The sequence below is a fragment of the Crinia signifera genome, chromosome 1 (genome assembly GCF_055691185.1).
Source record: "Crinia signifera chromosome 1, ASM5569118v1, whole genome shotgun sequence".
Classification (NCBI taxonomy): domain Eukaryota; kingdom Metazoa; phylum Chordata; class Amphibia; order Anura; family Myobatrachidae; genus Crinia; species Crinia signifera.
The window spans coordinates 461,787,475-461,805,868 of NC_139217.1; the positions used below are offsets into that span (position 1 = coordinate 461,787,475).

Consider the following 18,394-nt stretch of genomic DNA (forward strand, 5'->3'; position numbering starts at 1 on the left):
CTATAAAGTGTGTTCATTTATGGTGACAGGTGTTTTTTAAACCCCCCCCCCCCCCCCCCCCCCCAATCAAGAGTGACTACTATAGACATTGCTGTAATCAATATACTTCTGATTCACTGATGTGAGTGTTCAAATATTCTCTGTACAGCGCTGCGGAATATGTGTGCGCTATATAAGAAACTGTTAATAATTAAATAATAAATAAATTCTATGCAATCGTCTGTCTATAAAAATGCCCCTCTTATCCGAACATGTCTGTGATTAGTGATTAATTCGGCTTGGATCGTACCGTATATGTTAAGCTGCTCACAGCAGCTTAGCACATGAGATCTATAGCGATAAAAATGCACCCCTTGCCTACCTACAGCCCACCCATGCACACCACCCCCTTCTTGCACACCTCGCCCTTCTTGCACTCTACCCTTGCCTGCACATCCCCTCCTGTCTGCACACAGGCTTTCCCTGCATGCCACCCCTTGCCTACCTACAACCCACCCATGAACACCACCCCCTGTCTGCATTCCACCCCCTGTCTGCACTCTCCACTCCCTGCCTGCCTGCATACCACCCCCTGCCTGCATACCACCCCCTGCCTGCATACCACCCCCTGCCTGCATACCACCCCCTGCCTGTATCACCACCCCCTGCCTGTATACCACCCCCTGCCTGTATACCACCCCCTGCCTGTATACCACCCCCTGCCTGCATACCACCCCCTGCCTGTATCACCACCCCTTGTCTGCATCACCACCCCCTGCCTGTATACCACCCCCTGCCTGTATCACCACCCCTTGTCTGCATCAATACACACTGCCTGCACTTCACCCCCTGCCTGCACTCCACCTCCTGCCTGCACATCCCCTTCCCCTGCCTGCCTACCACCTCCCCTACTTGCATACAATTTCCCCCTGCCTGCATCACCACCCCCTACCTGCATGTGTGATTGCTTAAAACTCCATTGGCAGTCCTAGAGGAACATCGCCACCACCAGTCACATGCAGTCGCACAGGGCCTTAGAACGCTACACAGTCCTTGGCTTCCCTACATCTGGGAAACGCCTGCTGCCCCATCCCTACTTCGAATATCTGTAACTATGTCGGATAAAGCTTTCCATCCGCTTACGTATGACGGTTTGGGCGACATAAAAAAGGCAGGAGTAATAGCCGTACCAATATATAAATGTTGCAGACTTTTACATTAACGTGTAACCGTTACGCCACTTAAAAGTAAATTGATTAAACCATCTAAAAGTGGAAAGTGGGGCTGTTGCCCATAGCAACCAGCAACATTACTATTTATTCAGTTGTGAACCAATTATTTCACTGCTATGATCAGCTGCAGTGTTTTACCCAACCGATCTTTCTCTGTTGTGACATGACACCAGCACTGCCATCCTGCCTCCTATGTTACTGCACCAAAAACCCTACAATGTACGTGTAATACTACCTTATACACTACTATGTTACTGACCCAATAACCCTACCATGTACATGTAATACTACCTTATACGCTACTATGTTACTGACCCAATAACCCTACCATGTACATGTAATACTACCTTATACGCTTCTATGTTACTGCACCAATAACCCTACCATGTACATGTAATACTACCTTTTACGCTTCTATGTTACTGCACCAATAACCCTACAATGTACATATAATACTACCTTATACGCTACTATGTTACTGACCCAATAACCCTACCATGTACATGTAATACTACCTTATACGCTTCTATGTTACTGCACCAATAACCCTACAATGTACATGCAGTACTACCTTATACGCTACTATGTTACTGACCCAATAACCCTACAATGTACATGCAATACTACCTTATACGCTACTATGTTACTGACCCAATAACCCTACAATGTACATGTAATACTACCTTATACACTACTATGTTACTACACCAACAACCCTACAATGTACATGCAATACTACCTTATATGCTACTATGTTACTGAACCAATAACCCTACAATGTACATGTAATACTACCTTATATGCTACTATGTTACTGACCCAATAACCCTACAATGTACATGCAATACTACCTTATACGCTACTATATTACTGACCCAATAACCCTACAATGTACATGTAATACTACCTTATACCCTACTATGTTACTGACCCAATAACCCTACAATGTACATGTAATACTACCTTATACGCTACTATGTTACTGACCCAATAGCCCTACAATGTACATGTAATACTACCTTATACCCTACTATGTTACTGAACCAATAACCCTACAATATACATGTAATACTACCTTATACCCTACTATGTTACTGACCCAATAACCCTACAATGTACATGTAATACTACCTTATACGCTACTATGTTACTGACCCAATAACCCTACAATGTACATGTAATACTACCTTATACACTACTATGTTACTGACCCAATAACCCTACAATGTACATGTAATACTACCTTATACGCTACTATGTTACTGACCCAATAACCCTACAATGCACATGTAATACTACCTTATACGCTACTATGTTACTGACCCAATAACCCTACCATGTACATGTAATACTACCTTATACGCTACTATGTTACTGACCCAATAACCCTACAATGTACATGTAATACTACCTTATACGCTACTATGTTACTGACCCAATAACCCTACCATGTACATGTAATACTACCTTATACGCTACTATGTTACTGACCCAATAACCCTACAATGTACATGTAATACTACCTTATACGCTACTATGTTACTGACCCAATAACCCTACCATGTACATGTAATACTACCTTATACGCTACTATGTTACTGACCCAATAACCCTACCATGTACATGTAATACTACCTTATACGTTACTATGTTACTGACCCAATAACCCTACCATGTACATGTAATACTACCTTATACGCTACTATGTTACTGCACCAATAACCCTACAATGTACATGCAATACTACCTTATACACTACTATGTTACTGACCCAATAACCCTACAATGTACATATAATACTACCTTATACGCTACTATGTTACTGACCCAATAACCCTACAATGTACGTGTAATACTACCTTATACGCTACTATGTTACTGACCCAATAACCCTACAATGTACATGTAATACTACCTTATACACTACTATGTTACTGACCCAATAACCCTACAATGTACGTGTAATACTACCTTATACGCTACTATGTTACTGACCCAATAACCCTACAATGTACATGTAATACTACCTTATACGCTACTATGTTACTGCACCAATAACCCTACAATGTACTTGTAATACTACCTTATACACTACTATGTTACTGACCCAATAACCCTACAATGTACATGTAATACTACCTTATACGCTACTATGTTACTGACCCAATAACCCTACCATGTACATGTAATACTACCTTATACACTACTATGTTACTGACCCAATAACCCTACAATGTAAATCATCCTTCTATAGAAGATCCCAGTCACATTTACAAACTAATCCATAGTGATATATATGTGTGTGTGGATCTGTGTGTATATGTATGTGTGGTCATAAGCTGGATGTCAGTGAGAGGGGTCCGGTTACATGAAGAGGACCTTTCCCTAACTAACCTCCTAGTCTTCCCCAGTGCTCACGTCCTGCCAGCTGGTATCTGTTTGTGTCACTGAAATGAGGTTTCTGTGAGGTTTGGGGCACATCCAGATGATTTGTCATCGCAAAGACATTCTTGGAAAGAGAACAATAAGAAGAAAGACCCTAAACACTATAATGCAGGCAAATGAGGGCTCTGTATGATTACATGTGTGAGCGTGGGCTCTCCAATTATGGGGCCATGGCTTCACCTTGCCGGGTCAGACTTAACATCTGATTGTCCGCAACCACTTCCAGGTCTGTTTATTAAAGGGAAAAGAGTCCCCAATAAGACAGCTTCATATGTACCAGGACAGGCCCCCATCGCTGGCTAACGCTGGGTATTAGTGGTGGCAGATTTCTATGGGGCTCTCCTTGTGTAACGAGGGTGCTAGTTATATCGTATTCATCAGGGGTGGCCACACCGGGCTCGAGATCTACCATCTATAGAATGTGTCGGTTAGGAATAAATACATCACATGTTTGACAATGTGACAGTTAGTAATGACTGCACCTGTGCACCAGCTATGTGATATAGGACATGTGACAGTTAGTAATGACTACACCTGTGCACCAGCTAGGTGATCTGGGACATGTGACCATTAGTAATGACTGCAGCTGTGCACCAGCTAGGTGATCTGGGACATCTGACAGTTAGTAATGACTGTACCTGTGCACCAGCTAGGTGATCTGGGACATGTGACAGTTAGTAATGACTACAGCTGTGCACCAGCTAGGTGATATAGGACATGTGACAGTTAGTAATGACTGCAGCTGTGCATCAGCTAGGTGATCTGGGACATGTGGCCATTAGTAATGACTACAGCTGTGCACCAGCTAGGTGATATAGGACATGTGACAGTTAGTAATGACTACACCTGTGCACCAGCTAGGTGATCTGGGACATGTGACAGTTAGTAATGACTACAGCTGTGCACCGGCTAGGTGATCTGGGACATGTGACAGTTAGTAATGACTACAGCTGTGCACCAGCTAGGTGATATAGGACATGTGACAGTTAGTAATGACTGCAGCTGTGCATCAGCTAGGTGATCTGGGACATGTGGCCATTAGTAATGACTACAGCTGTGCACCAGCTAGGTGATCTGGGACATGTGACAGTTAGTAATGACTACAGCTGTGCACCGGCTAGGTGATCTGGGACATGTGACCGTTACTAATGACTACAGCTGTGCACCGGCTAGGTGATCTGGGACATGTGACAGTAATGACTACAGCTGTGCACAAGCTAGGTGATCTGGGACATGTGACAGTTAGTAATGACTGCAGCTGTGCACCAGCTAGGTGATCTGGGACGTGTGACAGTTAGTGATGACTGCAGCTGTGCAGCAGCTAAATCTTATGGGAAATGTGGACTGATATTCAATCTTGAGGACCGGTTTGGCCTCCCCTGGTATACCTGTATTTCCTGATGTCCTCATCTCATGATACCGTTTCAGGATGGAGATACAGAGGAATATATGCTTTCTTAGGAATATGCTTCCACTTCATCATTTTGCTAATGTTATTAAAATAATTTGAGACCAGAAGGTATCTCCCAGCTCAGGAGCCAGTGAGCATAACCCATCATCAATAGCCGTTGCGTGGTGTAGGTCACTCATTTTCGGAAAACCCTTTTAACATGTAATGCTTATGATAATAGCACTTTGCATTGATAATAGCAGCTGAAGCCTCTGGATTATTCATAACGAGGCTTTTAGTCAGGATTAGCATGAATAAGTATAATCTTCTTGTGGGACGTAAATACGGGTTTAACCCTCTCGTAACTAAGGGGCAGGTGTACTAATAGGAAGTACACACGATTCCATGGAGTCAGTTTTTTTATTCAATTTTGCTTTTATACATTTACATCCGATTTCAATTCGATCCCGATGTGCGGCATCAAATTCCAGCAGAAAAATACTGTGCAGGCGAGTGGTCGGAATCCCAACGGTTAAAATACCGATGCTGGAATCCCGACCGCCGCAATGCCGGCATCGGCATTTCGACCGTCGGGATTCCAACTGCCGGGATTTTGACCGCATCCCAGCGAGGGATCATATAGTGCAGATTTGTACTATATAGTCTAAATTGAATGTGTACACGGCGCTGTGCAATTCGATACCGATTCGATCGGGATTGAATCGAAAGCACATTGGGGCAGATGTATTAAGCCTGGCGAAGAGATAAACTGGAGTTAAAGTGAAAAGAGATAATGCACCAGCCAATCAGCTGTGTTTGAAATATGTCAAGTTAGGAGTTGATTGGCTGGTGCGTTATCTCCTTCCACTTTATCTCCAGTTTATCTCTTCGCCAGGCTTAATACATCTGCCCCATTGCACCATGTGTACACTACTTAGGGGGGTATTCAATATCGGATTCCGGATGTCGGAACATCCCCAAAGTCACAGTTCCAGACGTTTGTTACGTTCGACAGGAACTGGACAGTGGTAATTCAATGTTCCGACCATTGAGCATTTGAAAGTCTGAGGACTGGCGAAAATGGCTGCAGTTTTTTGAAAAACGGCCAAGAATTGGACAATCCGCGGCCCTTTCCGACAAAACAGATCCTTCAATGCTGTCGGAAACCGCTATTTCTGAAAGGGGAAATGGCGGCCGGGATTGAATACCCCCTCCCCTTAGAGTGATAAAATGGAGAGTGATAAAGTACCAGCCAATCAGCTCCTAACTGTTTGAAAAATGACAGTTATGAGCTGGTCGGCTGGTGGTTTATCACTCTCCATCATATCACTTTGCAAGGCTTAGTACATCTTTCCCAGATAAACTAACAACCAATCAGCTCCTGTCATTTTTAAAACACAGCCTGTAACGTGGCAGTTGAGTAGCTGAGGTTTTATCTCTCTCTGGTGAGATGATTCCAGGTTTCCAGCTAGATGTATCCCAGCAACGCTACATAACATGACACACTGGAAGGAAATGAGAAAGTTTGGTTAACCATCATTTTTGTCTATAAAAAAAGAAAGAAAGAAAAAAAAAAGCACAGAATACAAAAGACCAAAAAGTTTTGCTATAAAACCAAAAAAAATCATTTAACTATTTAACAATCATTGGTTGCCTTAGGCGGAAAGTCCACAGGTGTCTAGGTTGGCACCAAAAGGTCAACCTCCAACATTCTGACAATGTAAAATGTCGACACAAGCAAAAGATCGGATTGAAAAATGTTGGCACGTGAAGGATCAACGTGTTTTTGACTTTTTAAAAACGTATATATTTTTTAACTTTTTCACATTTTTTCGATTGGGAAAGGTAAAGTGTGCCGACCGCAGTAGCGGAGCTAGGTGCCATACCCAAAGCAAGGGTACGTCCTACACTAATTGGGTGTCCATGTCGACAGGTCAACACAAAACACCTTAAAAAAAAAGTCCTTTTTCATGTTGTCCTTTTAGTGTTGATCTATTAACTGTCGACCGAAAAGCTGTAGACTGCTTATTGCAGTGATCGTAGGGGCTTAAGGTGGCACAGATCAGGCCAAATAAACCCTGTGTATGTCAGTAATGGTCTAGGACAGTGATGGCTAACCTTGGCACTCCAGCTGTTGTTGAACTACACATCCCAGCATGCCTTGCTACAGTTTTACTATTTGGCCGTGCTAAAACTGATGCAGGGCATGCTGGGATTTGTAGTTCACCAACAGCTGGAGTGTCTAGGTTAGCCATCACTGGTCTAGGACCAGATGAAACCAAGGTTTGGCATAGGTATTTGATTTGTTAGGCCTACAGCGATACACAGGATTACAAACAGACATAAACATACAAGCTAGACCCTTGATGGCTAACCTTGACACTCCAGCTGTTGTTGAACTACACATCCCAGCATGCTCTGCATCAGATTTAGCATGCCAAAATTAGCAAAACTGAAGCAGAGCATTCTGGGATGTGTAGTTTAAAAACATCTGGAGTGTCAAGGTTAGCCATCAAGGAGCTAGACCAAATAAAAGCAGGTGCGAAAGCCATAGGGCCCTGCTCGTACGAGCGCTGTCAGAATATTTAAGGAGAAGGATAACCAAACTACTAAAGAGGCGTAACATCATACGAATACAAACAAATGTAATATAATACAATAAGTATAAGTTACTTGTTTCAGTAACATATTGCTTAATGCCAGGGTTGCCGACTTTTTCTGTCTCCTCTCCGGGAGAAGCCCGGAGAGGAGACTTCCAGCTGCAGGTCGGGGGGCGGGGCTTGAGCTTTACATCATTAAGCCCCGCCCCCAGGATGGTAAAACCCCCAATTCACGGATCTCCGTGGAGGGGGCGGGGCTAAAATGATGCGATTTTAGCTGCGCCCCCTCCTCTGAGACCCGCGGATTGACGATTTCAATCCAAAAGGTATGGGGAAGACGCCACAATCGGGGGGTGGCGTGGGGGTCCCCCGGAATCCGGGAGGGTTGCCCACCTTTCTGGGGGGCCGGGAGGAGGGCCCGATTTTCGGGATCCTCCCGGTAATTCCGGGAGGGTCGGCAACCCTGCTTAATGTCACAGTAAAAGTTGGATGATACATGTACTGTAGGTATTAGGTTTTTAGCAAGGCAATCTGGAGATGGTGCAAATGTTTATTATTGGGAACAGGGCCTGATTAAAGGTACCAGGTGCCCTAGGCTAATATACATGTAGCTCCCCTTGTAATGCTGCTATACACACGTGTATGGGCGCTCAGGGACTCGCCAGTCATACTACCTATGTGCATGTAATGAAGGTTCTACAACTGGCATGTAGGATATAATGCAGTGGTCTCAACTCGCCGCTCGTGAGCTACCGGTAGCTCGTCTGAACAATCCGGGTGGCTCGACCACTGTTATCCCCCCATCCGTCCGCCTGTTGCTGCCGCTGCTTTCCGCTGCAGCTCTGAGCTCCCTGTCAGACGCTAGTAGGTTTTTTGTTTTTTTTGTCTTAAGTAGCTCACGCTCAATTAAGGTTGGAAACCACTGATCTAATGCTTGTGGCGTGTGGTGGAGACTTTGGCTTTAGGCTGCCCAGCTGGCGCTGTAGCACAATGTACATAAAGTAATGGTTCCATCGGTAAGTCACACTGGTGCAGCCATCTGGCAGTCAGTACATTACCACCTACATGCGAGGGGATGTGTTCTAGATACACGTCCCCTCGCATGTTACAGAGGGGAATCGGCGGCGATGGATGGACAGACGGACGGGGTTTAATGGAGGGGTTTAACGGGGGGGGGGGGATCTCAACCTGAAACGGACCCATAGTTTGGTTCCATAATGAAACTGTATGTGGCCATTTTGTGTAAGATTTCAGGACTCGTTATATGTCAGAATGACTGAAGCCCAGTCCACGTATTGGTCACGGCTCCCACAGAAGAGAAAGTTAAAATTATAATTGTTTGTGTTTTGCAGGCTGAACATCGAGCCTTTAAAGACGGATTACAAGAACCGTGTAACACGAAATAACTAAGAATTCACCACTGGTCCCGGTGACCTGAATGTTTCTCTGCAGTTGCTTGGTTACCACCAGCTCCGTTGACCCTAGTCCAGTACCGGAATGTGACCACCCATATGCAAGCTCCTCCTTTATTGGACGTAACTTTTTGTTGCCAAAATTCACCTTTACCGGAGAGAGGCTTTCCAGTGCCCATGCAGCGGTAATGCTCCACATGATGCGAGGACTGTTAGCCACTGACGATGCCCATTACGCAGGAGAATGCCGCATTTCATCTCGCCCTCTTTCACCAATGGCTGCAGGACCATCTCCCGCTGGAGGACGGCGGGCCAGAGAAGGCGTTGTACCTTGCCGCCGTCAGGAAACTCAAGGAATACATACAGTTCAACTTCGTTTTGGACGAAGCAGCGCCGGACGGCCATCCGAGAACTGTAGACCTGGAGATCTGCACGGTTTACCTCGCCAGGGACGAAGGAGAAGACGGTGACAGGGTCCTCGGCCTAAATTTTGGAAACATCCCCATTTTCGGACACTGCGGGGAAAAGCATAGAGGTGGAAAGAAGAGGAAAGTGCAGAATGGGCCGGTGCTTGACGTTGGATGTATTTGGGTAACTGATTTGAGAAAGCAGAGTCCAGCCGCCAAGTGTGGGAAGATAAAGCTCCGGGATGAGGTCCTGTCATTGAATGGGCAACTGATGGTTGGCGTTGATGTCTGTGGTGCCAGGTAAGGGTATTACCTTATATGGATCTCTGAAATTGTATATATTTGCTGTTCTGTGGGGTGCGAGCTGCCTCTCTCTGTTATCAGATGTCTATGATCACAAGAGCCTGATAACAGAAACTTGCCTAGAACAGAGCCTTTTCCTATACTACGAATGCTTGGAATACAACTACCGTAGCTAGGGGTGCATTGGTCCTATTCAGAGCAATGTGTGTTGATCAGTAATGAACTCTATAAAATGTGCTAATTGTCGAGAGAGATTTTTAGAATTTTATTGGTTATATCTTTTTTTTGTATCCCAAACAATTTAGCACGTCTTTCCATATTTGTTGACATCTATTTTTGTCGTTTGTCGCATTACATTTTCATTGTCCTAAAACAATTACTGCAGGTGACCTAAAAGTATTATTTAGAATGTCAGCTCTCACAAGCAATGACCTCTTCCCTTGCGTGCTTTTCCTTCTCTTAAACCATCTTTGGTGGCACCAAATTGTGTGGTTTCTGCCCCCTGCCCTGATACTGATGTCTGTTCCGCCTGCTGATGCAGCTGTGGTTATGTGCCCTGTACTTGTCCTCTATTGTAGTCACCTGTAAGTCACTGTGTTCTGCCACCCTGATACTTATGTCAGTGTCCCCTGCTGATGCAGCTATGGTTATGTGCCCTGTACTTGTCCTCTATTGTAGTCACCTGTAAGTCACTGTGTTCTGCCACCCTGATACTTGTGTCAGTGCCGCCTGCTGATGCAGCTGTGTTTATGTGCCCTTTTCTTCTCCTCTATTGTAGACACCTGTAAGTCACTGTGTTCTGCCCCCCTGATACTTATGTCAGTGCCGCCTGCTGATGCAGCTATGGTTATAGACCATGTACCTGTCCTCTATTGTAGTCACCTGTAAGTCACTGTGTGACCTGATACTTATGTCAGTGCCGCCTGCTGATGCAGCTGTGGTTATGTGCCCTGAACTTGTCCTCTATTGTATTCCCCTGTAAGTCACTGTGTTCTGCCCCCTGATACTTATGTCAGTGCCGCCTGCTGATGCAGCTGTGGTTATGTCCCCTGTACTTGTCCTCTATTATATTCCCCTGTAAGTCACTGTGTTCTGCCCCCCTGATACTTATGTCAGTGCCGCCTGCTGATGCAGCTATGGTTATAGACCATGTACCTGTCCTCTATTGTAGTCACCTGTAAGTCACTGTGTGACCTGATACTTATGTCAGTGCCGCCTGCTGATGCAGCTGTGGTTATGTGCCCTGAACTTGTCCTCTATTGTATTCCCCTGTAAGTCACTGTGTTCTGCCCCCTGATACTTATGTCAGTGCCGCCTGCTGATGCAGCTGTGGTTATGTCCCCTGTACTTGTCCTCTATTATATTCCCCTGTAAGTCACTGTGTTCTGCCCCCTGATACTTATGTCAGTGTCCCCTGCTGATGCAGCTGTGGTTATGTGCCCTGTACTTGTCCTCTATTGTAGTCACCTGTAAGTCACTGTGTTTTGCCCCCTGATACTTATGTCAGTGCCGCCTGCTGATGCAGCTGTGGTTATGTGCCCTGTACTTGTCCTCTATTGTATATAACTGTAAGTCACTGTGTTCTGCCACCTGATACTTATGTCAGTGCCGCCTGCTGATGCAGCTGCGGTTATGTCCCCTGTACTTGTCCTCTATTGTAGTCACCTGTAAGTCACTGTGTTCTGCCCCCTGATACTTATATCAGTGCTGCCTGCTGATGCAGCTGTGGTTATGTGCTCTGTTCTTATGTCCCATGGAGATTACCTTGTTCGCAAGAGCTTGCATTCTAAAGGTGGAAAGAGTTGGGCAGTGCAGAAGTTGAAGATTGGGGGGGGGGGAGACTTCGAAGAAGAGATGAGTTTTAACCCCTTCCCAACATTTAACGTATATATACGTCATGGTCGGGAAGTACTTCCCGACACATGACGTATATATACGTCATGACTTCAAATTGCCACCCCGTCTCGAGACGAGGTGGCAGAGGGACAATGTCTGCTGTCCCTGACAGCAGACATCCTCCCTCATTGCCCAGGGGGGGCAGCGATGCCTCCCGTCTTGGGCGATCGCTGCTATTGGCTGTTAAAAAGTGAATAGCCAAAAGTAGCGTTGAAATGCATTGAGTGTAAAATTTAGACTCTGCTGCCCCCTAGCGTCCAAAAAAAATAAAGGCGGTTTAAATAATGATTTAAAAATAAAGAATAGATATGGTCTTTGTTAGTTATTAACTATTTTGAGTGATATGATTATTTGTCTCACAAGCAGAAAATGGAACATTTTGCAAATAGCAAAATGTTCCATTTTTTCACGACACTTTGGTATTTTTCCCCCCAAAAAAACAAACTGTATCGACCAAATTTCACCACTAATTTAAAGTACAATGTGTCACGGGAAAACAATCTCAAAATCACTGGGATAAGTAAAAGCAAAAAAAAGTTATACCCACTTAAGTGATACATGTCAGATTTGAAAAAAATGGCTCTGTCAGGAAGGCAAAAACTGGCTGCGTCAGGAAGGGGTTAAGGGTGGGTTTAGGCTCAGAGGCTGGACTTCAAATGCATTCGATATTTTGGGATCTGTATGGGAGACATTTTGGAGTCGGGAAGAGGTGGGCGTAGAGGTGGCATCACTGATCTAGCAGAACACTTGGTATGACCCCGGGCTGTGCCAAGCATCCTTTAATGTTCATCTGTGAAGTCTAACGGGGTATGGGTTATTGGGTCAACCCAATGTAGGGCGGACATATGTTGGGTCGGCACCCTTAGATCGACACCTGGAAAAGGTCAACGTGGCTTAGTTCAGCATGGACTATAGGTCAACAGGGACTCTATGTAGACATGCCAAAGGTAGACATGAAAACATGTTTTGGGTGTTTGTGTTGACTTAGGTCGACAGGGACACCATATAAGTGTCATGCCATGCTTCGGGCACGGTGCCCCGCTACACTCCACACTCATTTTCTTCTCCCTCCACACCCTAGTGGATGGTAGGGTATGAAAACCGTCTTTTAGAAAAAAAATCCTTTTAAAAACCAAGTCCACCTTTTTCAAGTCGACCTGAAGTCTCTGCTACCTATGGCCTTTCGACCCAATGTATGTCGACAAGTCGACCCAAGACTGGATCCCGTATAATGCAGATGAAGGGTTATCTCTGCCAATACTAGCGCACATTGTGTTATTGTTTTCGGTTACTGAATAATTATTTTCCATTCCAGGGTTTTTTTTATGTACGAAAGCCGCGGAGCACGTTCCGGTCATGCCCTTTTTTAGCGCTGCGGTTTTGACCCTGACTTTGGAGACCACCCCGAGAAGCAGCACTAGGGATGACCTACGTACCTGCTCTGGGTGGGAAGCGATGGATTGCATTAGGCTATTGGGCAGTTGCCACGGGTTTCTGGTTTGGCGCGTGGCCTGGAGAGGAAAGTTTAAAACCACTGCGCTAACTGACTTACAGTCTGCAGACAATAGGAGTCTATTCCTTCACGGCCGCTGCAATAACACACATCATTTCCCTGCCTGGGAAATAAACGAGTTACTGACAGTTATGGGAACATTACGGCATCATCATAATAAAAATAAAATTAAAAAACCAAATCTGTGTTTCTGAAAGAGACAGCCTGTGCTTTGTGCAGGACGCGCAGCTCCGTGCCGCTGGTATCTGCGTCGTGGCGGGGATAACCCACATGTGTGCGTTATCTTCTGCATTGTAATTTACAGTCTCTGTCTTTTTTTTAGCTCTGTTTTTAGGCTTTTGCCGCGTAGCATTCTTTGGTTCCTGATTACACGGTATAACCAGCCCGATGTCCACCGCCAGCTCGGAGGAAATCTCATGTAAACACTGCAGTAACAATTATGGGAATGTGTCTTGTGTGTTCCTGAGATATATCCTGCGCTAGGCTTCTATAAACAACTTCACTTTGGGATCTGATTGAGGGATGGACGCAATTGGACGGCCGCTATAACCGGGTGCGCTGTGGACTATGCTTATGCTGCGTGAGGCGTCTTGTGTAAATAGACGCCTCATGCTGCCTTCTCTGATCCGCTGCTGCATCCGAGAACCCAGCACTGGATCATCTGCAGTTAGTAATGACTACACCTGTGCACCAGATAAGTGGTCTGGTAATGTGACAGTAATGACTGCACCAGCTAGGTGATCTGGGACATGTAACAGTTAGTAACCTGTGCACCAGCTAGGTGATTTGGGACATGTGACAGTCAGTAATGATGGCACCTGTGCACCAGCTACGTGATCTGGGACATGTGACAGTTAGTAATGACTACAGCTGTGCACCAGCTAGGTGATCTGGGACATGTGACAATTAGTAATGACTACACCTGTGCACCAGCTAGGTGATCTGGGACATGTGACAGTTAGTGATGACTGCACCTGTGCACCAGCTAGGCGATCTGGGACATGTGACCGTTAGTAATGACTACAGCTGTGCACCAGCTAGGCGATCTGGGACATGTGACAGTTCGTAATGACTACAGCTGTGCACCAGCTAGGAGACCTGGGACATGTGACAGTTAGTAATGACTACAGCTGTGCACCAGCTAGGTGATCTGGGACATGTGACAGTTAGAGATGACTGCACCTGTGCACCAGCTAGGAGACCTGGGACAAGTGACAGTTCGTAATGACTACAGCTGTGCACCAGCTAGGTGACCTGGGACATGTGACCGTTAGTAATGACTGCACCTGTGCACCAGCTAGGTGATCTGGGACATGTGACAGTTAGTGATGACTGCACCTGTGCACCAGCTAGGCGATCTGGGACATGTGACAGTTAGTAATGACTGCACCTGTGCACCAGCTAGGCGATCTGGGACATGTGACAGTTCGTAATGACTACAGCTGTGCACCAGCTAGATGATCTGGAACATGTGACCGTAAGTAATGACTACAGCTGTGCAGCAGCTAGGTGATCTGGGTAATGAGAAAGTTAGTAATTACTGCATCTGTGCACCAGCTAGGTGATCTGGGACATGTGACAGTTAGTAATGACTACAGCTGTGCACCAGCTAGGTGATCTGGGGAATGTGACAGTTAGTAATGAATGACTACACCTGTGCACCAGCTAGGTGGTCTGGGGAATGTGACAATTAGTAATGACTGCACCTCTGCACCAGCTAGGTGACCTGGGACATGTGACAGTTAGTAATTACTGCACCTGTGCACTGGCTAGGTGATCTGGAACATGTGACAGTTAGTAATGACTGCACCTGTGCACTAGCTAGGTGATCTGGGACATGTAACAGTTAGTAATGACTACAGCTGTGCACCAGCTAGGTGATCTGGGGAATGTGACAGTTAGTAATGAATGACTACACCTGTGCACCAGCTAGGTGGTCTGGGGAATGTGACAATTAGTAATGGCTGCACCAGCTAGGTGTCTGGGGAATGTGACAATTAGTAATGGCTGCACCTCTGCACCAGCTAGGTGACCTGGGACATGTGACAGTTAGTAATGACTGCACCTGTGCACTAGCTAGGTGATCTGGGACATGTGACAGTTAGTAATGACTGCACCTGTGCACTAGCTAGGTGATCTGGAACATGTGACGGTTAGTAATGACTGCACCTGTGCACCAGCTAGGTGATCTGGGACATGTGACAGTTAGTAATGACTGCACCTGTGCACCAGCTAGGTGATCTGGAAAACGTGGACTGTTGATAGATCTTGTGGACCGGTTTGATCAGCCCTGTGCTAGCTCATTAGCTATGTTATGACACGGTATATGGAAATTAATTATTAACTATGTATATATTGACAGAATAGATTAGTTTGCTTTATATTAAGAGCCAACGATTTCCGCAGCCTTCACTCTACGTTAAGTGAGCTCAGAAAATAGATCTGAAGATAAATCTTACTAGTGTATGGGCACCTTTACAGAGCTCCCTGAGTATATATTAGGGCTTACTTTACTAACAGTGTTTCCCAAACAGTCCAGGATTTAGCGATACTTGAGCACAGGTGACTTAAATAGTATCTCCGTTATTTAGATGTAACCATCTGTGCTGAAGCCTGGATCTCCCTAAAACCTGCACCCAAAATTTAGAACACAGTTCCAGAAGCGGGTCAGACCCAGGGCCAAACACCTTTCCCCTGCAGCACTGATCCGGGTTAGTGTAAACCAATGTCCAAACTGTGGCCCTCCAGCTGTTGTGAAACTACACATCCCAGCATGCCTTGCTATAGTTTTAGCATTGCCTAATAGCAAAACTGTGGCAAGGCATGATGGGACTTGTAGTTTCACAACAGCTGGAGGGCCATAGTTTGGACATGCCTGGTGTAAGTGGAACCTGCACTGGATGACCCGGTTACTGGGTGGAGCCGTTTCTCCACTGACCTAAGTGAGTGCCAGCCCTGTTTCCTCCTTATTACGCATGCCCTAGGAAGCACTGGGCGCAGCGGCTACTTCCTAGTCACCCCCACATTTGAGCCCTGTAGCCGCCACACCATTTGCAGTGATGCCGTTCTGTGTATATAAAGTCTATAGAATTAATAGCAGTTTGGCTGAACGAGACCATTAAAAGCTGCTGTGTATGTATAATGTATCATATATATATATATATATATATATATATATATATATATGCGGAGTAGCTCTGGCGTGACTACAGGATCCAGAGATATCGTATTATATAAATGGATATTCATTTAACAGAAGCAAATGGAATTGTGAGTTTCCAGTCCTGAGGAACAGACAACCCAAGTGGTCATATGATTGGTTTCTAAGTGTTCAGTCACATGTGGGGGCGGGGTTATTTATTCAGGCCGCTGTGTCTACGCTGTTTATGCATTGGGGCAGTTTATTCCGCCAGTATACACACTTCGCACCACAGTCCCCATACCCCAGTGTGGACTGCAAGCTGGACCCATGTAGCTTGGTCAGGAGTTTGACTTCAGGGATTTTGATGCTAAGCACTACCCCAAGTGCGATAATGAATCCAACAAACATGATTCACATAAAAATCTTATTTACGGGATAAGGCACTTTGTGACACCTCAGATGTGAGGTAATGGAATAATATACAGTAATGCACCACACAGCAGAACCAGTGGTCCATGAGACTACTCAATGCTGCCATCTTGTGGCCAAACATAATTATGTCTCCATCCCACATGTCTAATATACAGATAACAAATGTATATAACCAAGCGCAGGATACCAAATTATAGTCCCAGCAGCTGCCGTCTATAAGGGATACTCCACCACCCTTAAAAAATGATTGAAAACAGAAACACAGGGTAGACAGCGCTGAAGGACTATAACAAATACAGTTTATATAAATCCTTTATTAAATAAACACTTTTTATATAAACTGTATGTTAACAGTTAAATAGTTACAAACCTGTCAAAATGCCGGCTTCTAAAATTTTGACAGTTTTAGCCCACAAACTCTCCACCCACAGTCCCTATCAGCTCCTTTCTCCAATCTCTGTATTCACAGCTCCCTTTCGCCATGACCAGCAACTTTTAAACAGATTAGTGTCCCTGCAAGCATTGCTTTCACTTTCTGTTATGACCAATTTTTCGTATAGCCAGGGTGATCATGCTTTGGTTGGGGGATCTTATGAATGCATCTGAATCGGCCCCATAGGTAGAGTAAGCTACTAGCTTCTTCTACATAGCTTTCCATAGCCCTATTTATTCCAGCCCCCCGAGCACCCTGTAGTACAGCCCGTCAGATATATTGTATGGTACAAGTATATGCAGCAGGTTGCAGCATTGTTCTGTATGTACTGTAACCCCTACAGCTTGCTGATACTAAAACCTAGAACAGATTTGTTGTTTGACTGCTCTCACTGCTTTGCCGTCAGCCTCCCCTTCTATTTTGGGACTATAACCACCAGCATGTCCTGCAGCCTGAGGTGAGCTGGGAACCAGAGTTAAGAAACATGTTGCCAGCTGTTGTTGGGCTACAATTACCAGCATAACCCCCCACACAGACACAGGTGTTTCGGGTGAGATTTAATAGGATGAGAGATTCAGAAAGTGAGAGATTTGGTGAGAAATCTCCAGTTTTCTCCTTCATACTTCATGGCAGCCATTACATTGGGTTCATCCCTCTCTCCTCTCCAATTAGACAGGTAGTTTTTTTCCCCTAGGATCCAGCCCCTTCCTCTATATAATCTGGCTCCTTCCCATAGACCGTAGTCTTTTTCCTGTCTCCTTCTGTCTGTGACAGGTAGTCAGTTAGAGTTAGCTTATTTATTTTTTTACCCGGTAGGCTGGTTATGCTATCGGAGACCTGGGCGGTAAGGCTGGCGGTGCCTTAAGCCTAAAGTGTGTCCGGGGGCCGGTGGCAAGGACATCATGGAAACCCACAGCGTCTCTCCCCGCCTAACCTATGTAAGTATCACCTATCCGGCGGCTCCTGCGTGGTCTCCCGTTGTCCGGGAGCAGGCTCCGGCTTGCTGCTCTGAAGTACGCTGAGCTTCCCCGGCAATACAGACTCAGGTGCCGTCAGGGGCGCGCGCGTCACTTCCGGCGGATGCACGCGGCGTGCGGGTCACGGCCGCGTGCGTTCCAGCTATGCGGAAGTGCGCGCCAGGCTGGCGCCGGCGGGAGGAGGACGCTGGCTGCTAGAAGCAGCGGGTATTTAAAAGGCGCCTGGTCGGTGT

At 45.6% G+C, this 18,394-nt stretch overlaps 1 protein-coding gene across 4 annotated transcripts in view; it reads left to right on the forward strand.

Moving 5' to 3' along the window:
• Positions 1 to 18,394, forward strand: part of PDZD2 (PDZ domain containing 2) — a 262,332-nt gene that overhangs the window by 40,372 nt on the left and 203,566 nt on the right. For all 4 annotated transcript variants that reach the window (XM_083155279.1, XM_083155281.1, XM_083155280.1 and 1 more), the window contains exon 2: positions 8,999 to 9,765. In XM_083155279.1, the coding sequence (XP_083011405.1) occupies positions 9,284 to 9,765 (482 nt within the window). In that variant the 5' untranslated portion in view covers positions 8,999 to 9,283. The remainder of the gene's footprint in view (positions 1 to 8,998; positions 9,766 to 18,394) is intronic.